General features: G+C 37.9%; 1 protein-coding gene across 25 annotated transcripts in view; it reads left to right on the forward strand.

Annotated features, from left to right (window-relative positions):
• SOX5 (SRY-box transcription factor 5) overlaps positions 1-25,215 on the forward strand; it is a 650,695-nt gene that overhangs the window by 550,022 nt on the left and 75,458 nt on the right. For all 25 annotated transcript variants that reach the window (XM_084509197.1, XM_084509199.1, XM_084509212.1 and 22 more), the window contains one exon: positions 11,382-11,467. In XM_084509197.1, the coding sequence (XP_084365323.1) occupies positions 11,382-11,467 (86 nt within the window). The remainder of the gene's footprint in view (positions 1-11,381; positions 11,468-25,215) is intronic.

The following is a 25,215-nucleotide window of genomic DNA, read 5'->3' on the forward strand; positions in this document are numbered from 1 at the left end:
AGGCACTAGGATCTAAATCTAAAGGATATTTAGCAAATATTAATGCTATGAACTTCAGTACAGTCACCAATGCTAGCTTGAAATGAGCTAAAGTGGATACCAGTATAGCACTGCATCAGAGAACTTAGAACAGATTGACTTGCTCAGCTTCTCAGCATATTAAATGCCTAACTTAGTGATCACTAAGTTCACTTTTGGAAGCAAAGCCTTCTTATGTACTTCTGATAATCCCACTACCTGCATCTTTAGCTGACTGCAATTCTGTGTTTTGGTGCTAATGAAAATGCGTAAGGTGCATAGTGCATAACCTGACTCCCTTTCATCTTCACAGGCCTTTTGGAAAATCTATCCGTTTTTCTGGACTGATAGATTTTCAAAATTATTTTGTGTGGTTGATTGATAGGAATTGTCTAGTGGGATTATGTTATTTAATAACATTAACAACCTGCACATAGGAACATAGAAAATCTGCATGGGACAATTGAGTTCCAATCACAAATAACTAATAGCCATGAAAATCAGTTCTTAGAGAAATCCAGATGGTATTTCTCAATAAAAGGGAGATTTGAAAATTTGGGGGAAAAGGAAGGGGAGATTGCCATGATAAATAATGTATATTTTCATAAATAATTACTGATGTTGAGTACCTTGATTATGGGTATCGGGTTGAGGACATCTTGAAAGGGACGTAGTATTTACGCTGTTATGTGCTATGTCTGTTTGTAAAATGAGACCTCCAAAAGAGTATCTCAAATTAAGCAGTGTGTGATCTAAGGCGCTTCAGGTCTCTAGTTGATTGTACTGTGTCACACCTCATGGCTGGGTTACCTGCCGTCTTCTGTCTGCAGGCCACGTGGCTGAAGAGTTTACCACCTCTTGCCACTCATCACTGTGCCTCTAACTTCTGGCATACTGGCCAAGCTTCTTGGTTAAGCACTCCCTAACTCACTTCTGTCCAAACTGGGATAGCGGTTAAAATTCTGTAAAAATTGCTTAAGCTAAGCTGGCTCATTTTGATGGAAACATGTTGGGAAGTGATTAAGCAAGCAGCTTGGTCACAGTGGTAACCTTTGGCAGGGGACTGTGGTTGGAGATGCTGTCCTCTTCATCCAGCACAGCTGCAGCTGGAAGAGAATGTGTGATCAAGCCTTGAGGTTTGTGAAAGAGAAAAAAGAATGAATACCTATTTATACTGCTATTTTTGTCCCGTTCAGCTTAGATAATGAAACAAAATCAATTTATTCAATACTTTTTGATTCACCTGTCCATGTTAGAGGAAAAGAGGGTTAGATGTATGTCTTCCAGTGCTTTTAGAGAGTGTATGTGGTAGGATTCCTCAGCCAGTGTTTCCCAATTGAATAATGACTTAACCAGAGACAGTGGAACGGAGGAGTGCTGTTTTCTCTACGAATACTTCCTTTTTTGAAGGTGAGATTGTAAATAACACAAAAATAGCCATAGCAGGTCATAGCAGGGGTCCATTTAGATTCCTGTCATGACTAACACCTAAAGAAGAATAGAAGAACAGAGGAAGAGTATACTGATACTTTGTACCTATGTGCTTTGACAGATTCTATCTGTCTCTGGACTCAGGGATGTCTCCCTGACTCAGAGATCTTCTGATTCAACGGTGGCATCATTGTGTAAGAGCTACTCTCATTGAAAAAGAGAGGTTTATCTGCTTAGGTTTCTGTCTGAATGGAAATATTCTAGAGGGTTGAAATACTAAAGAGCATATAATAATGTCAATCTCTAATATACACACAGCAAATTATTCACTTATACTTTTCAAAATATTTTGCAACATTAGGTAAATACAGGGAGGAGATGGGTAAATGTTTTCTCCATGGTTACATGGCAGGTTATGGTCTTTGGCTTTTGATTCAATGTGGTAAATTTCCTTTTCTTTCTTTTTCTCCATAGAAGGTCATGCTTGGGAGTGGCTTGGTTTTTCATTTTGTTTTGTTTTTTAAGCAGATGGTTTGCATTACATAAGAGACAATTTACACAAGTTGACACTTCCCCTTTTTTTTCTATGGCATATTGTGTAGTGGTAAAGTTGGCAGAGAAAAAGGGAGGAACTTCTATTAGGATTACATTTCTATTTAAGAAAAAGATTCATGATCTGTGGTTTCAGTTGATTCTTGACCTCCATACCTGGTGCAGTTGCTTGGTTGTGAAAAGTATTAAATATTATTATCTACAATCAAAGAATTTTTTTCATGTGAGGAAAAATAAGTTGGAAGTATGTGATGTGGCTATATTGTCTGTGATTAGCAAGAAAAATACTGGTTACCTACCTATCTGCTACATATCTAATCACTGTGTGCTATTTAGAATTTAAGTATTTTAATTTTCATGCTAGCCTCTTTGTATATTATTATTTGCACAATGTCTAATATTTTTAGATTTATATTTATCTAGTAAATATTAATACTATACCTAACATATAGTATATATAACATATAGTATTAATTATTAGCTAATTATTAGCTAATTATTACATTAATACTATACATTAATACTACATTAATACTATATATAACATAGTATTATATATGTAGATCAGAACTCTCTTTGATGTTGATGTTTCAAAGTGGGGTGTTTACTAAGTGACTTCTGTCATGTGCAGCTGTTAAGAGTTAACCCCAGTATCCTGCATATATTAATAGATTGTTTTTTATCAGCAGGTGAGCTCCTTCCATTTCAGCTGATGTTGAAACCAAACAGAGCCAGATAATTGCATTTCCCAAACTATAGCAAAGCTTTTCCCACACTTAGACTATGCAGATTGACTCAGGTCATTTAACTGTTCTAATTTTTTCTCAGCCAGCTGTGTTTAACCCTATCATTTGTTACTACTGCTATTACTGGTTCAGCTCCACTTGTGATACTTGTTAGATAATACACACCTCCCAGCATCTACACAATGGTGACCAAAATGTCAGCTCTACTTGGGTCTGAGAAGCCATTGCTGTTGACTTCACTGAAGTCAACATCACACCAGATGATACAGATCTGCTAGGGCCACTCTTAGAAATAATTAGAATTTATTTAGAGCTAATTAATATTTGTGAAGTGTGTTGAAAGCACAAAAACAGTGTAAACAATAGAAGATAAGAAGTTTTCTATTGTGCCCTTGAAAAAACGCATAGTTCCACCTCAGAAGAGGCTGCTCCTTAGTGGAAACTAGCATGATCCTTTTATGAATGCACATATGTGTAGGTCTGTGTGTGGAACTTTACAGTAAGATTGTCTCCTATATAAGAGCTAACAAAGGGAAAGAAATAAAAACTTGTTAAAACAAAGGAAGCTGCTTCTGGGGAACAATTTACAGAAAAGGAAGAAGGGAGTAAGATGGGAACAGTGGTATATTAGTTATTCTGCCCAGTGTGAGCAGCAGAATGCACAAAGACAGAATGCTTCCCACTGCCTCTTCTGTGGTTACATATTTACAGCATTGTTTACAATTGTTTTTCTACTACAAGACTCTGAATAGCACAAACTTCATAAAGAAGATGGGTTCCCCCCAATTAACGGTGCTAAGTAAGATATATTTTGGAAAGTGCACTCCATTGCTTCTTTTAAGCATTTGATGAACCCTTTAAAAGGATGTGAAATGTTGATTAGCCTCTTATGGTAGTGTGGCACAGTGTGTTGGTGTTGAGGTTTTTCAATATGATTGAAGCTGTAGAATGCCAGATAGTTTCTTCTTTGGAGGATAAAGAACAACACGCTTTGTTTTCTAAGCCGAGGTGTGCAAGAAATTGAATTATATGGGGATTTTAGGATTTGTTCTTTTTTCTCATGAAACAATAGTTGCTAATACTGTATTTCAAAATGTTCTTGAAGTGGGATTTAGACCACATATATTTCCCAGGTTATTCAGAAATTCTCATGAAAACTTCTAGGTAGCCCTTTGTTTGCAGTTATACCTATGTTATTTTTATGGAAATATGCCAGATTTTAGAAACAAGAACTGTTTTTCCTTGCCCATTCCTCCTCTCCCCTGTGAATAATTTGTTGTAACAAATCATATTGTGTTCCCAGTCAGATGTCATCAACATAGGGCTTTCTGAAAGCACTTCAATCACTATTTCAACCATATCCAATTAGGGGGGAAAAATGTGAATATACAATAGATACATTGTATGTTTCTTACATACCAGCTCATTCCTGCTGGAAGTGTTCTAAGTAAAATAATGCATACAAAGTTATTGATGAAATATCTAATTACCTTTTAAAATTGGGAAAAATGTGTGAGATGAACAAGCCAAGCCTAATACAATTAAAATGTGCTGAATTTACTGTTCATCTATGTTCTGAACAGTTCCTTGTCTGATAGAAATGAAACTCAGTTAATTGGTTCCTCATACAGTACAATAAAATTAATGTTTAGGAGTTAAATACCATAAACTTCCTCAGGGAAATTTGCTGATGTATCTCTGTTTTTTAGTTAGTCACATGTTTCATTGTTTAATGGAGTATCATGTGGACTGTCTTATAATTTTTCTTGTACTTGGTGTCCATGTGTCTGGCTTCTGAAGAGACTGAGCGCTAATTTCTGGCTTAACTGTGTCAGCTGTATCAGCTGACACACAGGTCATTGACAATCACCAAATCACAAGAAAAACTATTGACATTGCTATGCTTTTATCAGAATGACAAAAATAGGAACCATGTGTTGTGAAGACCACACACTGTAGCTTCTTTATAAAGATGCTAGTCATCTTTCAGGGCTACTGTTTATGCCTCAGAAAAGACTGAGCATATGACTAAACTCTCATGTCTCCCCTAGCATAAGAAAAGAATAATAGCATTGTGGATAGAAACAGCAAGAATGAGGAATTTTTGGTAACAACTTTGCCTTCTAACATACTTGAGAATGTGTCACTTCTGTAAGGCTGCAAACGCAATGGAAGGCATCGAAACTGCGAAAACTAACAACACCACTAAAGACAATTTCTAACTGAAAGAATCCCATATCCCCTACATCTATGTGTGGCTTCTCACAATAATACTAATAAAAACAAAACAGGCAAGAAAAATAATGGTCCCGTAAAAACAGGCTGATAGTTTCAGCTCAGCTTCTAGACTATAACAGATACCTGATGTTTTAGCAATGTTATCCCTAGTTGGGCTGCCAAATAAAATCCTGATTTTTAAATTTATAAGCATGTACAAATCTTGGTGGGAATACATTGCCTTTCCTTAGTACTCAGACCTTTTCAATAAGCATCATATATTCAACAGGTTTAAAACAAATATTTGGGCACCCTGGAAATCATAGGATCATAAGATTATTCTGGTTGGAAGGGACCTCAGAAGGTCTTTGTAGTTCAACTTGCTGCTCAAAGCAGAGTCGTATATGAGATAAGACTAGGCTTTCAGGGCTTTATGCAGTCAGGGCAAGAAAATATCCAAGGACAGAGACAGCGCAAACAATTTTGAGAGCCTGTTTCAATGTCAGACTGTCCTCATGGGGAAAATGTGATCCTCTCTTGATTTAATTTATGTCTATTGGGTCATGTCCTCTGGCCAAATACTGCCATGAGGAGCCTGGTTCTGTCTTCTTGATGAGTTCCTTGTAGAACTGGAAGGCTGCTTTTAGGTCCCTCCAAAGCCACCTCTTCTACAGGACAAATTGTTTCTCTAAAGTACAACATAAGCTAACCTCTTGTAGGTAGTAGTTGGTCAACACTGTCCAGAAATATCCTCAAAGGAAGTCAGGCAGTTTGGATTTCCTTTTGGAAGCCACTAGTGGTATCTTCTTGATACTCTTTTTTCTTAACTGTCTAAATTTCCAGTGCCTAAGGCCAGAAGTTGGGGACCACTGCCCATGTCTTTCACAGCCTCCCATTACTCTCACTTCCATGTTCACCACCACACCAGAAAACCAAAAGGAAAGTGGGGATGAGGATGAGGATGAATGAGTGGTGAGAAGAGATGTAGTGGCTTACCTGTCAGTTACCCATCAGCTGTGATAAATCATTATAAATATACTTAAGTAATAAACTGAGTGTAAAATTGTGGCTTTTTCTGGAGCTTGTCAGACATGGGGAGAAGATAATGTAGATTCCTTTTTATTGAACAGTATCTACTATAAGGAAATGTTTATTCTGGTATTTTTCATGGAATTTAGACTAGCATTCTGTTTTTGGAAATTATACTTTAAGGATTTGTTTTTGTTTCATACTTATTTTCTTTTCACTGTTTTATTTTTTTCTTCTCATTCCATGACCTCCAACTTTTTTCATTTGCTGTCCCTGAAAGAGAGGTAGGAGAAAAACAATGAGTAAAAAAAAAAATCAAATTAACAAAAAAAAAAACATGAGAAATATAACCCTTCTTCTCCTTTTCTGGTTTCTTTTTTATTTAAAGAAGAAAAAATCAGGAAAAAATCAGAGAGTTCTATTGTTTCATATAATCAGGTTCAACCTAAAAATCTTGTCAAAACATTATAATTTAACATTAGCATGTAACTTGATTTATATAGCAAGTAAGACAATTGTGCCTTCTCTGAAGAGCTTACAGCCTGTCAGGAGATGAGACAAGACGCTGGGGGGGATTACACCATGAAGGAGAATAAATGAGATGAGTGACAGAAAAAGGAATACAAAAAATGCCCTGTGAGTTTAGGTGAATGGTGCTACACACATAATGTTAGCTCTTATGTTTTATTTTCCCTTAAAAAAAATAAATTAATTTTCTTAACTTACTAAGCTCCTTTGATAAAATTTTGCAAAACACGTAAATGGCTTAAGAGCCACTGTTGTACATCTAGAAGCATGGAAATCATTTAATATCTGTGAGTTTGGTAGCTAGTCAGTTGAAAATTAAGTTCCTAAGCACAGGGTTGTTATTTTGTGTTTTGGGACATGATGTCCACTTGGCTCTGTACCACAGCTTACTTTCACAGACTGTTTTCAGTGGAGGATGGTGGGGAGGGTTCATAGAAAGAGTGGTTTAAAAGTGAATGTACTTTGTGAAAAATGCTCTTGTAAGCAAAATCTTAGAAGATTATTTTGGGCAAGGATGAAGGTGTGATTTGAAATTGAAAGAAGTTGCAGTGCATAAATTATCGGGAAAGAAGTTCTGGGTATGTTAGCGGAAGACGGACCAAAAGAAAGATAGAGAAATAGAGAATTGGCCCAGAATTGAGGGTTGAGCTTTGCCTTCTTCCTTCCATAAGCCACGCCTGGTCCATGGCATTCTCCTTTGCTTACAGTATGTACCAACACCTTTAATACACCCCATCAGCTCATCCAGTCTGACATATCCCATTCACTTCTTTACAAGCTTTATCACTGGCACAAACTTATTTCTGTGCTCTTTTCAAGTAGTCAGTCTTGAATAATTATGTTCTTCAAAGTAAAGTCACAGGGTAGGTGGGGAATGACTATGTATAACAGAAGAATTTGTCAGCTAATGAAATAATTTTTATCATGTTCTTGCAATAAAAATCCCAGCCTTTGACCTGCTCCAGATTTTACCATATATTGAACTAAAGAAAAAACAACAACAACAAAATTCTCTGATGCTTATTTTATAAGAAAAGGCCACTCAGAATAAGAGATGGAACATGAAAGAAATGTACAAAATATTTCTTTTGATAGCTGAAAGATTCACAGAGGTACGCTCCTGCCTGTGTGCGTTAGTGGGTTAACAGCAAATTTTATGAGTTGAAATGTAATATAATTGTTTGAGCATTTATTTATCTTTTCAGTGATAGAAGCTTGTGGATGACTTGGGAAATAGGTATTTCTAATAATTGTGCATCTTGCTTCACATTCCTGACATATTCCCAGAGCTTGGGAAAAAAAGAAAAAAAAAGTGACTTTTTACATCTAAAAATAAGATATTTACTGAAGTATTAACAAAATAGTTATAAAACACATTTCCCAGACTTCAGAATTAACTAAAACTGCACAGACAATCGTCTTGTCCAATACAGGAATAGTCTTGTCCACATAGACTTGTCCAATATGTGAAAAAATTTAAGGACAGTAAAAAGAGATACCACATTCTAGAGCAGTAGCAAAGAGTGAGTAGATACATATTTATCAGAGGAGACTTGAAGCCTTTGTTATTACTTTGAGAGGTAGTGGTTGTTCCTGCATTATGTGATGTGAGTATATGAGTGCTTGGCCTCCACATTCACGTAGGACCTGGAACCTTCCCTTGGAAGGGCACTGGCTTAGGAGTTGTCTGTGGGTTTTCCCCTGGGCTGTTGCATGACCTCGGATGAGGCACAGCATATTCCTCTCTTCTGTGCTTTGTCTCCTGTGGACGGTGAGCTCCTCCAGACAGAGGTGATCTTTTGTTAGATGTTTGTAGCGGGCAAGCACAGTGGAGCACTAACCCCGACAGTGCCTCTGCTCGTCATTGTGCATTCTTCCAACTCCATTGCTGCTGCTGCTGTGTCTGTACTGTGGGAGCAGTGAGAGGGATGTACTGTGCATAAATTGCACTTGCGAAAGATTTGGAGCATGGGCAGGGTGTATTTTTCTTCATAAGAAGAAATGCTAAACCCCTAAGTTAAGCATGAGATAGCAGAGGATGTTCCCAAAGCATAACAATGCAAAGATACATGACGGACTACAGAAGCCTTTCAGATTTGATTTATATTTTTGTTCATTAAAAACATTTTGGAGTGCCAGAAATATGCAAAACCCATTGAAGAGTGAGCTAACAAACAACTTACCTAGTAGACAGGAGAGCCTAGTTCTGCACAGTTAAAATCAATTTTTTGGATGAATTTAATATTTTTCCCTAGAATTACACCTCTGAAAAACTACATTAGCATGTATTGGTGTAGTAAGCTCATGGACTTACTTTCTAGACTTGTCCCTTAGGAGTCCATTGCTAAGGATGCCTAGGGAGGCATTCCTGTAAGCCACCAAATTCAGTGGTTGTGACTGTATGTGCATGACCATGGGGACTTCAATATATCTTATCTCCTGAGTGCCCACCAGATATAATTACAAAATGAATCACAAAAAATAGGAATTAGCGCAACAGATAGGGTATGAGTTTAGGGAGCTGAAAATAGTGAGATTGATTAATTGTGCATGAGGTTGTAGAAGACTGGGCTGAGGCTTATATGGAGAAATGGGGAACATGGGACTGCACATGGAGAAGTTAATCTTTTAATTTGTATGTTTTAATATATATTAACTTATAAGTGCAAACTTAATGTAAAATAACATTCTAGTGAGCATCATTTCCCATGTTATTCTCTTTGCATTTGAGAAAGTAATTGTCTCGTGTTCTTTTATGGCTGGTACTTGTACAAAACATCCTCTTCTAGAAATGAGTCTTTTAGAATGATACTGGGCTTAGCCTTTGAGCTACTAGTGGTGTGGAAGCAGCTGAACATCATTCACGTTAAATCTTTGACCTTGTCTCTTTCTTCTCCATGTCTTCATATATTTAAGACCCCTTTCTTGGGTCACAGGATAACTCCTGAGAAAATTTCAAGTCAGAGAAATGTTTCGTGCAATCTGTGATACGAAGTGGAAAGTATACACCTCAGTTAAAGCAAAAGGAAAGCAGAAAATACTGAGCAATGGTATCTTCTGGGAAAACAAACAAATCACCACCACCACAACAACAAACACAAAGCAGGGAATCTGCTGCCCATTAATAATAAATACATAAAATAATAAAATGATAAATAAATAAATAGAGAGCTGTGGCCTGGTGCTGGAGCAGGGACAATGGTGAATGCGGATGCTTGGGTCAAACTTTGGATTCTCGTTGCTTGACTAGGTAGCACTGAAAGACTGTGAGGCTTCAGTCAGCAAAGCATTATTTAAGATGTTCTCACATATAAGTAGACATGCTCTTTGAGGTTAAATATCTGTTAAAATGCTTTCCCAGCCTATTTTTTTTTTTCTGGCCCTCCATCTCTAGAAGTCAAAGTATTTAATTTGTAACGGGAGATCAAAATCAGTGAATGAAAAGACCTCTGTAAAGAACATAGCAATATAAAAGGGAAAAAATAAACAATAGCAGTTTTCCTGAACTAGTATACACCAACATGGCTTATTTCTAACATTTCAAAAACACGAGGTGTATTTCTTTGCCTTTGTTTTCTGTGCCTGTAACTTAGGTTTGATACCGTTATAAACTTTAATTCAGTAATAGCTAATGATTGCACAGAACAGCTTGCATTGCCTTCTTAATTTGTCTTTTTCCCCAGTTCACTTTTAAAAAGTACAATAAAGAAGGAAAAGTTTTAATCTCTCTCTCTAATAAAAGGTACTGTAACATTTAGCTAGATTTTCATGATAACACATCTTCACTTTTCTGTAGTCTCTTTTGAAGTGCTTTTTTTTAATGCTACAGAAATCACTTATGCTACCAGAACATAGGGACAAACAGAAATCGAGGATCTGGTGATCCTTGTTTGAGTGGAAAGTACTTAAACATTTTATCATTTGAAGAAGCAATATAATGCAAGTAGCATTTTGTGTGTGTGTGTTTTACTTTTTTAAGTTTTATTAACAGATGTGTTGGGGAGTTAGCATGAAGTTTATTTTAACAAATGGGATAAATAAGGAGTGAATGCTTCATAACATTAAAACATGCCTGTCTCCATCTTAATTTTTGCCACCTCAGGTGATATTCCTTTAGAAATGCCTGCAACTTTTTCTTAAGCCTTTACTATATCCCTTTATCTTGCTCTGTACAATGGAACCCTTACTAAAGCTGAAACAGTTTTCACTCAAAAGCAAAACTGAATCACAAGTCATGAGGTGGAGTTGGTGTGGGGATATCACAGGCTTGTCTCTGATGTACTCCACATGCTTTTTCCTGTTACAGACTCAAACCCTGAAAGTGCAAAGGAAGGCTTTTTTCTCACCTAAAAGAAAACCCAGTAGTGAGGGGAGTGCCACTCCTGATCTGTGTGAGGCTCGGTTTACTAACAGTGACCAGAGTTTGGTTAACTCCATATTGTGGACAAGCTTGTAAATTTGTCCCCTTCTAATGCTGTGATCTTATCAAGGTTGTACTGTTTTCCTTTTCTTGTCCCCCACCCCCATCTTCTTTCTTTCTTCCCTCTTTTTTTCTCTTTTTTTTTTTTTGTTTTTTGAAGTGCAGCCTTCTGATCAATGTGCACTTTTTTTTCCATTTCCCTAAATACATCATGAAAAAGGATGAGGTTTCCGCCTTAATTGCTTGTGCCTTTTATTCACATTCCTCTCTCAGCCAGAATTGTGAAAAGAGTGTTAGTAAAAGGCTGCACAATAGAGCTTTTCATTAGGCCTCAACAAGGCACACAAAAGAAGGCTTTTGGAAGGAGTGAATGCAGGACTTTAATTTGCAGGTGGAGAGCAGATAAAAGGTGCTGACGCCTCTATTATTCTCTTACTTAGGTGACCCCTACCCCGTTCAGCTGATCCCGACTACCATGGCAGCTGCTGCTGCAGCAACGCCGGGCTTAGGCCCGCTCCAACTGCAGGTAAGTCTGGCAGCAGGTTCCCCGCATGCGGTAAGCGGTTCTTCACTTCCCTCAGCACACAGTGGCGTGAGCGGGTTTGTTGGTCTGCGCTCTCTACGCAACATTGGCATCTGAAGCGAAATAGTTATCAGTCTGTGTTCGTTTTCCTCACACCTTTAGGGAACTTTTCGTTATGTTTCTGTATTTGTATCGCCAATCTAACCACGGGTAGGTTGGCACGTCAGATTTCAGCAAGCCGGTGTGTTAGTTGGCCCCTTCCACCAGACTTCCAAGGCAGGCTGTGCCGGCCGCTGGGTTGTAGACTCACACCGTACCACAGAAAAGCTCTGTCCCGACAAGCACTTGTGAACTGCTTAGAAGTCGCTTAATGTGATTATGGCCTTTTAGGCTGTAAGCCTGTAAGCGCAACAACTGGCCCCTCCCGATGTGTTTCATGGGACCCAGCACATATTAGGCACTGCTGTAGCACAGATAACAAGTGATTATACTAATTTAACAAAGGCAATTATAAAACAGGTGGAAGGGCCTGAAAGCATCTTTTTTAAGCTATGTTAAAGAGTATGCCTGTTGGCTGCATGTATGGGATTCAAAACTCCCAATATCATTCTAAATTTTGGAGATTTTAAGGTGCAGTCCATGGGTCTTAATGATAGTGGTACAGATGTTCCTCAGCTGTTCCTGATCAGCCCCCCAACCCTCATCAAATTGTTGGAATTAAGAAAATTTGATGTCCATGTCCACACATTCACTTTGCTGATAGGATTAACCTAGGTAAAATTTAGGATTAAAATTAAATCAAGTTCCAAATCATCTCTAGTTCTGCACAATCCCGATTGACACTCTTTTGTAAGAAGAGAAAGCAAAAAAAACACATGCTCTCCATAGCTAATTTGTTTCCCTGCTCATGATTATTTGCCAAGTCACATGCAACAGAGAGCTTTATACCTGCTAGGAAAAGCTCAGCATTTATAAACAGTGCATGTAAAATGAATTCTCAAACTCAGTTTGGCCAGCATCAGTATGAAGTAGACTTTGTAGCACATTAGATATTTCAGTTGTTTGGCCAGCACACAAGAGCGTGGGACATAATGCTGGGGAAGATTTTTTTTCATTTTAACACAGCCAGCGGAAGTTAGCTGAGTTTCACAGAAATAGTTGCCAGTGTGTAAGCTGACACATTCCATGCACCACAGAGGTTAATACATTCATTCCTATTGTGCCTTTGTATGAAAAGCTACACTGTCTGTGTGTTAGTTTCTGATTCTGTGAGTTACAAATACCGTAGGTGGCTTAAGAATCATGGGAGCCATAATAGTCATGTCTCTGAAATGAATTTTGAGGAGTATAACATCAGTATTGTTAAAGTTCTTATAATAGCCAAACACACATGAACATACATATGGAAGGAAGAGGGGGAAAAATGAAAAACAAAAAAGGAGCTAGCTAGGAATGAGGAAAAAATAAAAAAAAAAGAGGTTTAAGTCTAATTCTTATTTATGTAGTCATTCAAACTAGTCCTAAAATAATGCATCAGTGCTCCAGTAAGTTAGGAGGATGGTTTACTTTCATTTCAGGACCAGCTTTGGGCTATATCCCTCCCTGCATGTGTTGGGCTGAAGTATTCTGATTAAAATGGGCTTTATCACAATGACAATTTCCTTACAAGAAGGTGGGCTTTGTGAAAATGTGACTGACTTTATAAATATCTTAAGATGAGTTTAGGTTGTGAAGAACTTGAAAACCTTAGAGTCTTTGTGTTTCTGTGTAAAGGAAAATGTTGAAACATTTTGACCAAACATATTGACCAAATTCACCTATGTTGTTTTGCTACATGTTATTTAGTCTGGGAGAGTTTGGCAGCCAGTCAGTGGGAGAGGTTCAAACTGCTGCCTCTGTAGACTCCTTCAAATCTTTCACGTTTGATCTTTAAGAGTATGTATTGGTAGGAAAAAAAATAAAGTCCAGTTTTATTTCTTCACATCTAACAGTGGTTTTAGCTATCACCATAACCTAATAGAAATTGGACATGCCTCTAACTTCCGGTGCCATTTGAAAGAGTTAGATAGGCTAGATACTTAAGAGAAAGATTTTACAATGAAGCATTTGAAATGGACTCTCACCCATGCTAACATTAGTGGAGCTGAATCTGAGGGGAAATCACATTAAGATTATTTTGACCTTATTTGGGAAGATTTGGTGATGCAGAGTATAGCTGCTGGACTAAAAGCATTGTGCTTTCTGAACTCCATTCAAATTCAATTTAGCTCTTTGGTGCTTGTTTCTTGTCATTATTAACTGTCCGAAGCCACCTGTAAATAGTATGAGTGAATGTGCAGCCATTATAGTGTCTTTCAAGGAGGAACCCTTCTTCAGAAATTCACATACATTATATATAACCATAGTGTTCTCTACAAATGCTGTCTTCTGGTCATCAGACAGTAGAAGGTCAGAAAAGTACAATGTTCCTTCTATTCTCCTTTTTCTATCCTCCCTATCACTCATCTTTCAGGCTTTGTGTACTAAAAGCAGTAGTATTCAGGGGAGATCAAAGAACCTGACACAATGCACATTTTGTTGCTCCCAGCAAAATTTGGTACACAGCAGTATCTCAGTGAAGACAAAGCCAAGGAATTTTTCATGTTTGTTTGTCTAGTGATAGTAAACATGCCTTTGTTATTTCATTAGAGAATTTTAAATCAGGGCATGACTTTAGTAGTATACTGTGAGACCAACAGGAAGTACTTTTCTATCTGTGGATGTCAAAATTGAATTTTCTTTTTATAAATGAAATGCAGAGTGTATTTATAGAAGAACAGCTAACATCTGATTGTTTTCCTGTGGCAAAGATACCCTTTGTCAGTGAAATGGAATCTTTCATTTTGAAATACCCTGTTGATTCCCACTGACAGGTTCGTAGTCTGAAGCCCTCCATTTATCTTCTCGCCTTTAAGATCCCACTGGGGTATACTGATTCTGTCATCTGATATCTGCCACAATTAGCCATACACAATTGCCTTTATTTCCAGTATCCACAGAGAGACTAATGACTCAGTAAGAATGGAAGCTAAACCTTACGTTGTTAGATTTTGGGAAAGAGATAGATGTTTGGAGCCATGTTGGAGAAGCTGAAATTAATGTGATGCATGCTTGAACCTGTTCTGTGATAAAGAGCTGTCTATCAACCCTGCATATTCACTCATACCCACATTTAATGACAAAATATTGTTTGAAAAAAAAAGAGCTTTTAGCTTTCCTCTGTTAATGATAATATTCAGTCCCAAACTGTGAGAAGTATCATTTTAAAATATATTTCCATTGCAGTGAAATCCTTCTTGGTCTGCAGGTGAGTTTCTTATGTTAATTTTTGACCTGTAAATTTCGTATGCTCTTGTTCTTAAAGAGCAATGCAGTGTGGTGATTTTGTGCCAGATGAATGAGAACAAAACTGAACATAGTCTTGCCACTGCATTTTACTAAATACAACTAATGAATTGAAAGTTCTGTTGTATGCCTTACCTGAACATGATATTTTTTTATATGGTTCAGCAGATGAGAGAATTAAATTCCTCTGTCTTGATGATCAACATTCATAGCTATATGCATAGATACCATGTGATGGATTTTACACAACGTAAATGCTAAGTTGGTACTGAAGTGATCATTACCAGTTGTCTCAGCATATCTAGTATGAAACATACGCTTCCAGAAGCCTGAGGAAATTCAGTAAAAAAATATATCTCATGTGGTTTTTTTTTCCTAAGAGAAAACAACTCCTGAGAGCTTTCTGAGTATTTCAAAATATGGGACATAATAGCCTGATCTAAAAATTGAAAGGGATCTGCACCATTGGAAGTGCAAATGGTTTGGACTTCCCAGATTTTTTGTTTGATAACCAGGCAATAACAATGACTGATTAATTGGCAGTAATACAGATGTTGTATATACCCATAACTGTACTGAAAGATAAAGCTGGATAGATAATGACAGCTGCCGGTGTACTGTTACTACATGGACATTTTGTGTCCATTCAAAACAATATACCAAATTGATATAAAACAGACTTCCTTCAAACATCTGCTCTTGGGAAAAACACCCCAAAACGTTCTGAGTGCCCACATCCAAACTTTCTTCCCTCTTCATCTTAGCATGAAATAAACCACAATTGGTGGTTGTGTTCAACATTATGACCAAAGCTGTCTTTGTTCAGTTAAAGGTGGCCTACTGGCAAGATGGGGAGGGACTTGTTGTCAGGTAATATAGTGATAATACAAGGGGCAGCAGTTCTAAACTGTAAAGGGGTAGGTTTAGATAAAAGGAAAAAAATCTTCACTATGAGGGTGGTGAGGCATCAGAATAGGCTAACCAGAGAAGCTGTAAGAGCCCCATCCCTGGAAGTGTTTAGGGCCAGGCTGGATAGGGCTTTGAGCAACCTGCTCTGGTGGGAGGTATCCCTGCCCATGGAAGGGGGATTGCAATGAAATGGTCTTTAAGGTCCCAAACCATGCTATGATTCTATGGTTAAATAGAACCTTGTGTCAGCTTACAAGTGTGAAGGTATTTTAGCTGGGTCTCAATTCTGAAGACCAGCCGTTTGAGGAATCCTGGTTGGTTCTCTTTAGCTATTTATATGAAGATGATGAGCAGGTTTAGAACTCAAACCTATCTGAAACAATAATTCTGACAAATTTTTTACACTGCACTTTCTTTGCTAAGTACTTTGGCAATGTCTTTTCTTCTACTACAAACCTGTTCTTTTCAGTGGTGTAGGAAGATGCATACCAAAGACTGAACTTCAATGGAATTTAGTATATATAGTGTGAACCACATTTTAAGAAGAATTTGGGTTACATTTAGGCATTGATATACCTGGCTAGATTTTCAGAAAAGTTAAACCCATTTGGAGTTTGAGTGCTTCTCACAATTGTTCATCTTGATGTTATTTAGGTGTCTGACTCTGTCTAAATTTTGGTTTAGAAAATCTTGCGTTTTGGTATCCTAAGGGTCATAGTTTGTTTTACTTGAAGGAAATGAAAATGATAGAGCTATTTAACAAGTATACAGTGAGTGATCGAAGATAGACTTTCCTTGTATTGGGAGTCAACTTGCCAGAGCTGCCGTGACATACCACAGAATGGTTGAGGTTGGAAGGGACTCTGGAAATCATCTAGTCCAATGTCCCTGCTCAAGGAGGGACACCTAGAACAGGTTGCCCAGGGCCACATGAATCATTTCTGATTGAGAAGTAACGTCTGATGCCCCATTATTGTTGTTACTGAATGTAGCCAAGAGTCACCAATACTTTATCCATTATTCATTTGCTTTTCAATCTACATTCATGGTCTCTTTGGGCTACTGCTGTAGTTATTTGCCTTCAGGAAGGTAAACTCTTCCGTGGCATTGCAAGATTAATCCTTCTATTTTCTGGGCAGCATCTAACTTTAAGGACCTTCTAAGTTGGCTTTTCAGTAGTGAGAGTCAGTATTCTTTCCATGTTTGCTTTTCTTCTTTACCTGTTCTCATTAATAGGACTATGGCTCAATTTTTAGGGAATGAATCATTAGTGTACAGTTTAATTACAATATTATAAAACTCGAGCAATCCACTTAAGCATAAAAAAGTAGAATTAGGTTTTCACTATGAGCACACACATCTGGGGAAAAAAACAGCAAAGTACATAAAAAGCGACATTTCTCATTAGCATAACCAAAAGATGGCAGTTGTCCATCTGCCATAAGTTCAGTGTATTGCAGTGCTGTTTCTGATGGCCATCACAAACAATGATAATAACAGGAGTAATAAAACAGCATAATATGTATACATTTTTGTTGGATGCCCTTTTAAATAGTTTTTTTTTAAATTGTTGCAGTCATGCAGATTCTATACTGCCTGCTTCTGCCCACCAATTGTTTCTGACATTGTAAGTGAATGTGTTGGCCACAAGATACTTGCCACCTGTTCTGCAAATGAGTCGCCAAAATGGACATTTAAAAAGAGATTACTGAAGACCAACTTCCAGTTCTTTAGCTAGAGAAATGGAGCTTAGTGTGCTTCATGTAAGTGAAACTACAGCCATTTAAACTGGATTACAACCTCTGTGTGGGTGGTGGAAGTTGTTTTCAAAAGTTTGAGCTTTCCATGATGTATTTTTTGTTATTAAATCTTAGTCGTGAAAATATTCATTAAACTGTACATGTATAAGCAATGTTTGATGTGAGGAGCTATTGATTGCCTTGACCATTTTTGAGCAATCCCTATGTATTTAAATAGAAAAAGTTCTTCCCTATTAACTCAAAGGCAAGTCTTACAACACCAGGATGCAACTAGTCCTCACTTCAAGGATACCTGCTGTGAGCTAGAGAGTGCGATAGATTGTATAAAAGCATGAACCACAGTACATATCAGTCCAAATAAATCTTGTTCATGGTGGGTAAATACGCTTTATAGTTGGCATCTAAATAGCCCATACTTGCCTTTGATATTAACGTATACAATTTTACAAGTAAAGTCAATATCTCTTACAAAAACAGATTTGAATGAAAAACTTGATCACATCATTTGATCAGAATCCAACCAGTTTCTGAAAGACAACCATTATGACAGAATATATATATAGACTTTGTATTTTATTGAGCACTGTGAGTGTCTGAACATATGCACAGTGAACATTTACAGGCAGTAAATACACATGGTAAAACAATATCGTGGCTACTCTGTGGGTTGTCAGATTATAACTCCCTCCCCAGCCCTCCAGGGGAAAGAATTAGCTGTGGTAGCATATTCATTTTATCTACATTACAATCTTTTCTGCATAACTTTCAGATTCCATCTATATCTATGAAAAATGGAAAAGACTGAAAAATGACCGGCCTATCTTCCTTTTGGTTGTAACTCAGGCCTGCTGTTTGCTAGCAGACCTCTGTCTGCATGAGTGAGTTTTCTTGTAGGTTAAAGAGACTGAATTCCCTCTTCCCCCTCCCTCCGACCCTGAGCCTGCAGGGCAGACAGACAGAAGCATACATATGATTAATACAGCACAGCTGCAGTAGTGACTCATTTGCATATGTATTAATAGAGGCAAAAACAACAATTCAATTACATACAGAGACGTTCTGCATACTAAACATAACTAACATATTTCCAGGCCTATTTGCACTACTTGCACTAACTTATGCAAATAGGCCTGGAAAAAGTGCAGCCAGTATTTTCTCTGACTTTCCTGAGCCCATATGGGCTAGCATGAGAGCCTAGCAGTTTACAAGAAATCCCCTTCAGGAAGAACCTGTTACAAGATGCTTATACAGCTATTACTCCATCCCCTCCCCCCCCTCCCCCCCCCCCCCAGGTTCCCAGAAGGAGTTTGACATTTGGACAATGGAACTAGCACAAGCAATGTTTTTTCCATGTTATTTTGTATTTACCAGCCTTCAGTTTCATATTGTTGTCTCTGTCCATATAAGCCCCAGCATGCAGAAACCCATTCCTTTGTGTCATCTTCCATACACACACATTTATTCTGTTTTTCTTTCTCCTTGTCTCTTGGGTTGTTTCCGTTTTATTTTGTCCTTTGTTTCAAGCTTTCTCTTACCTTCTTGACTTACACGAATTAGAAAAAAAGAACCATTTCTGTACCTTTTTCTTGTAGTGACCTTAAATGTTTCATACTAGTATGTTTTCTATGGTTTTCTGCTAGGGGGGCATTAAATACTTTTAATGGGACCAAAAGGTGACTCAGAAAAAGTTAACCTGTTGTAAATAGGCTTTTATGTCATGATACTTGGTCCTCAACTCTGCTAAGAAGGTTCTGGAGGTCTCAAACCAAAAAGGTTGAAAATAAATAACTCATACCATGGGTGATCTGATTAACATCTTCAGATCTGGTACAGAGTCTGATTATGGTAGTGGAAGCAGATGTTCTGTAAATCTGACGGCAGTTTTAATAGGGAATAGTTTTGAGCATCTTCAGGTTGGAAGTATTTCAGCATTGGAACTTAGACTGTAAGAAGGGTTATGTAGGCTATATATAGTTTCATTAGCTCGAAGTTATTCCTAATGTTTGTGTTGTAACTAAAACACTGAGTGTACCTATGGCGTGTATTAGATGTACACACTCAGTATACTTCCTCACACAGGCCATTCACACACCGATACGCAATAAAATATTAGGCCATGATACCTACCCAGTGCATTAATTTTGGAAAAGAGTGATACTTGACATCATCCTCTATAGACCAATAGAGCTTTTTTTCAACTTGGAAGGAGATAACAAGCCACTAAAAACTTTCAGAAGTTTTTATGGTAATGCCATTAAGATGCCCAACTGTAATGTTTGGGTGGCAATACCTGTGTTTTAAGCAGTCTAAATTACTGGCCATTTGTTTGAAACATCTCTGTGGTGTGAGCAGGGAAAAATAGGTCATGCAAGAAAGCATGCATAACTGTCTGGCAAGCATACTTGCGAGGTCAGGTCACCCTTAATTTCTTTTCTCTTGTTAAAATTTTACACTTCTTTCTTTTTGGGGTTAGCCTGACAGACGGAAGCAGATTACTCCTTGATTATTTATAAGGCATTAATTTTAGATGAATATCGCTGAAGTAACTGACATCATAAGTAGTTTTAGCAGCCTGCAGAAGAGTCTGTCTACAGATTGGAATATGACAGGCTTCACTTACATAACGTCCTGTCTAGGACAAAGTCTGAAGTATTTGCAAGAGGAGAAAGCTTGAGGAATAGAGGAATATTTATCAGTTAAAAGTTCATTTATTTTTCTGTGTGATACAGTCGGGGCTTTGGTAGGTTGGAGTGATGCTGTCAGTGGTGTGAGTTCAGCCAGCTGCATGACAAAACCTGTGTCAAAATAGCAGCAATGGCTAAACCTGTCTGCCAGACACTAAAAGGGAGGTGAAAAGAAAACCTGAGAAATGTTTTACAAAGTATGTTCTGTTGAGAAAGAGGAAGACAGACACTTTGGTACATATACCTTGGGACAATCTAAACAATGCATCTGTATAATGGCAGCAGAGTAAACTTGTGAAGTGTTTGTGTTTTACTGAGCATGGTGTTTAGTGCTTTATATATATATATATATATATATATATAATTAGTTCTCCCTGGAAAGGTCTGGATTAAAAAAGCTGGTAACAAAACCAAAAAAAAAATTTTTTTTTTTTTTTTTTTTTTTACTTTGTACCCTTTGCACATTCCAGACACTGGGTTTTGAAATAGTTGGCTTACCCTACTGTTTTTCCTATTATGTTGTTTGCTCTTCAGAGGGATGTTGCTGAAAAGAAGATTATATAATCATGCAAATAAGATTGTATAATCCTGAGCAAACTGTCTGTGCGGGGGGAGAAATGTGAAACCACACTGAGTGAGGTTTGGCTGGCTGGGGGGAATTTGCTCTGAAACCATAAACTGGGGGTTTATAGGCCTCCTATAAAACATGAAAGCTGCACTTAGACTAGTGAATTTTTTTCTGGATATTTTTGGAATTCATTGTCTTCATGCTGAGCTTTGCCAATAGTGTGTACATTTACAATGCCTCAGCAGACCCTCGTGACAGATGAACACACAGGAAAGCCACAGATTACTCACATGCACACTCTTCAAAGCTTGCAGAATAATGCTACAAATAACAACAGTGAGAAAAGCTGACTTACAGAAAACTAACTTCTTGCTAACACTCAGTTGCTCCTATAGGTCCACAAATCAGCTTGCTATGTTTTATGAATCCCAAAAGTTAACACAGAAAGTTCTTTATTCAGATCTTACTAGCTCAGTTGTACTTAGGTCATAAGACATGGTGTGTTGTTAGATACAGGTTGGTATAATATATAAACTTACAAGAATTTGGATTTATGTCCTCTTTCTTACTACAGGCATGTTTTTTTCTCTGACATTTTAGATCATTTCAAATTGACAAGGCAGAATGGGAAAGAAACATACAAACAGCATAGTAAATGTATAGACAAGGAGAGTATCTCTGGCCAGTGATATACCTTGCAAACAAGAACAACAGTGCAATCCATTAAAAGCTCTTGGGCTCTTATTCTCATCCTGTTTTTCTTGCATCTGATTCCTTTCCATGGGTAACAGCTACCAGTGAGGATATTTTAGCATCTTTTATTGATGGAGGTTAATATTAGGCACAGTTTAAAATTGTGAAAAATCTGTAGTTACTGTAGACCATAAATCTATGCTATAGACAACAAACCTCTGAGGTCAGGATACTTGTTCTGTTTGTTTTCTTTCCAAAGTCAGCAATTGAACTTAGACCTCAGTAGAAGATGCTGTAGAATCTGGAGATGAAACTTTCAGAGTGTTGAACTTATTTATTCTGGTGTGTCTTGACAGCGTAAACCTGTTCCTGAGGTCAGGTCAGAGTGCAGTTATTTCCCCAATACCCTGAATCAGTTTCCTCAAATGCCTTTCCTCCTTTCAGAGTGCTTAGTGTTTTCCAGTCCAGTGGATTTTGTACGATCAATCTGAACACAAAAATGTGGAGGCAATAGTACCTGTAGATCCTACTGGTCCTCAAGGCAAGCTTTTATGTTTGTAACGCACATGAGCTCTACTGGCCTCTTGAATTAAGAGTCTAATTGCTAGACTAGCCTCTACGTATCCTTTCTACCTTGCAGAACTGATTTATTTATTTGCTGTTTTTATCAATGGTCTATTTCGCTTTCTTTCTGCTCTTGGATAGCTAAGGAGAAAAGTGTTGCAAGCTCCTTGGTTTGCATTCCCTAACTCCTTAACTATTGAGGCCAGTCGCATCACAGATAATGTACCCGACCAGAAACATACAGCAAATTTGCTAAGTCAACCCAGAGGCTTACAAACTCCAGAATTACAGGGAGCAGGGCTGTCAGCACAAGCTACCACTTGAGTTGTCTTTTCCTATTGGACTAATAAATAAATTGGACTAATATATAAATTAAACACAAAACAAAATAAAGAAGCATGCGTACAGGAAAAAAAAAAAAAAAAAAACAAACTTCAAAAAGTCACTGTGTGTTTTTAAGCTGGGAGAAGCCTTGAAATCACTATCCTGTGATTATCAGCACAACAGGAGGAAACCTGGGGACTTTTGTGTCATGGCTTTTTTCACCTCCTTCATATAGGTACGAGATCTGTTTCTCCCGAACAGGCCCAGGATTGCCAGTTTGTGTGCAGAGAGTGAGGTAAATTCCTTGGAGATGTAGGGTGCCATGAGGGGTGGTTCCCATCCTCCTGCCTGATGCACTCGGGTGTCTGAAAAAATGAGTCTCTGTCTGCATCCTCATGGGTGCTGTGCTGGGAAAGGCAGCCTGAGCCTCAGGACATCTGCATGGCAAGGCCAGCATCACCCGTGCCCTTCTGAAGGTGAAATGTCCATTCCGTAACTTATACTTCTGTCCACTATGGAGTGTGAAAACAGCATTTGGCAGCAAAGCATTTTCTTCTTCTTCTCCTAATTTTTCTTTTCCCTTTGTGGCTTGAAACACTCTTTACAAATTAAAACAGTGTGTTCTCCGTTAATGCACCAAAACATTACAGCTTGTGATAGTGTTATTAAAGTGTTTTGGGCCATTACCATAAAATACAGCAGCATATTTATTTCATTAAGGGAACCAAATGGATCTAGCTGAATTTGGCAAAAGAACATGGCTGAAGTCCTATTTCATCTCTGATGTTGATTTTACAGTTAAACTCTGAACTTCTGAAAATTAGAAAATTCAAGAAGGAAACACTAATAGATGTGTTACATTTTGTAGTAGGTTAAATTGGCATTAAATATCTCTTACTTTCCCTACAGTAGTTCTGCATTACTATCTGATCAATGTTCCAGTATTTACTTTGCAGACTTGGGGCTTATTGATGTTTAGGGCAAGCAATATGTCATAACACAGGATCACAGAATGGTTGAGGTTGGAAGGGACCTCTGGAGGTCACTTGGTTCAGCCCCACTACTCAAGTAGAGCCACCTAGAGAAGGTTGCTCAGGACCATGTCCAGGTGGTTTTTGAAAATCTCCAGGGAGGGAGACTCCACAGCCTCTGTGGGCAGCCTGTGTCAGGCTTAGCTGCCCGTACAGTATGGAAGTGCTTCCTGATGTTTAGCTGGAACATCCTGTGTTCCAGTTCATGCCCATTGCTTCTGGACCCAGCACTGGTCATGTCACGCACATAAAACTTATTTCAACTTGCTGTCTCGCAGTGTCACTAATAGCTGCCTTGGAATATAGTTCCTATTAGGCTAATTAACTTTATTTTCATTATTATGGCAGCCTTGTTTCTTGCTATACACTAGCCTGATATACTGGTGGCAAATGTAATTCGGACAGATTATATTAATGTCTATGTGGGAAAGATATTTAAAGAGGCCTGAAGGGATTTGGGAGCCCAACAATAATTAATTTCTTATGGTGGCTTTGAAAATAAGATATGCAACATTCACACTTAATCCTTCCTCCTTTCCACAGCTGTTCTATTTTTCCTGTGATTAGTTTTGTGGAAAGGAAACAGTCATTACAATTATATCAGAATATTTCATCGAGAGGTAGCATTAATTTTGTAATTCAGTTTTCAGTAGTTGCAGTGAAAGATGCAAGTACCCAGCACTTCCCATCCCTAGTCCTTGCTGGCCAAGCTCACATTTGCATGGTAGCTTGTGTTTGAGTACATGGTGCTTGCATCCACTTTCAGTGGGGAAAAAGAGAGAACTGGTATAATTTCCTAGCATTTTGTGTTGTGTGCTAGGTTGTCATATCCCGTATACTCTTGCATTAGATTTTTGCTATTGCACAGGTATGTGACTCTAATCAAATTGAATGTTCCCCTAAAAGCAATGTTGGTTACCCTGACTTTTATCATACTGTGTGGGCATGGGTGGATGAACTTTTATATATGACCTGAACTCAGACTGGAAAAGTTAGAGAGAATCAAAAACGAGCCAGGGCACCTGCCTACTTTAAATTCTTAAGTGTTATGGTTAAATTTATGCATATTCTTAAGTCTGATTTTTTTTTTTTGGTATCAGTTCACTTTCACTTAATTTCATTTCACTTCAGATTAATTGCTACTCTGAATCAGGTCCTTAATGGATGTAGGATAGGTAGGTGGTTGCACATCAAATGTTCCTTTCATATCACACTGGGTGGCATTACAGGTTTGATTTCACTAAAAGGTATTGTTGCTCATGATCAAGTGTGGAAAGGAATGAATACTAAAAAAAAAAAAAAAAGAGGAAATGTTAGATTTTAAAAAAAGAGCTGATCTGTCACTTTGCTCATCGCCTATGAACTGAATAGACTTCTAACACTTAAAATACTTTCTCCCCCCTTTCCTTTTTATTGCCTGGAATCTTAAGAGCTTTATCATTTGCAGTCATAAAATGAAAATATACACCAAACCCTCAAAGGGCAAGTATGAAATTAAATTATATTTGGGCAGCTGTAACCTTTTAAAATGATCAGATTCCAGTTAATGTATTTCTTCCTGTTCCGAGTGCTGCCATGGTGTTTGATGGTGGGAAGCAGTCCAAAGGGCATTGGGAGATAATAAATTCACTGGAAATTTCACCCTGAGGCGAGCCTCGATACACCAAGGCTTCCATTTAGCGGGACTGACCTAAAAATCTTGTCACATCCAAAGGTCACTTAGGTTGGGGTTGGTGTGTCCCATCTATCTTTCCCTGGTGCAAAGAATGACAGCTGAGCTCATAAACAGTCATCAGAATATGGAAGACAAGCAGGGGGAGAGTGAAGAGAGGGA

Source organism: Aythya ferina (genome assembly GCF_964211825.1).
Source record: "Aythya ferina genome assembly, chromosome: 1".
In the NCBI taxonomy this organism is placed as follows: domain Eukaryota; kingdom Metazoa; phylum Chordata; class Aves; order Anseriformes; family Anatidae; genus Aythya; species Aythya ferina.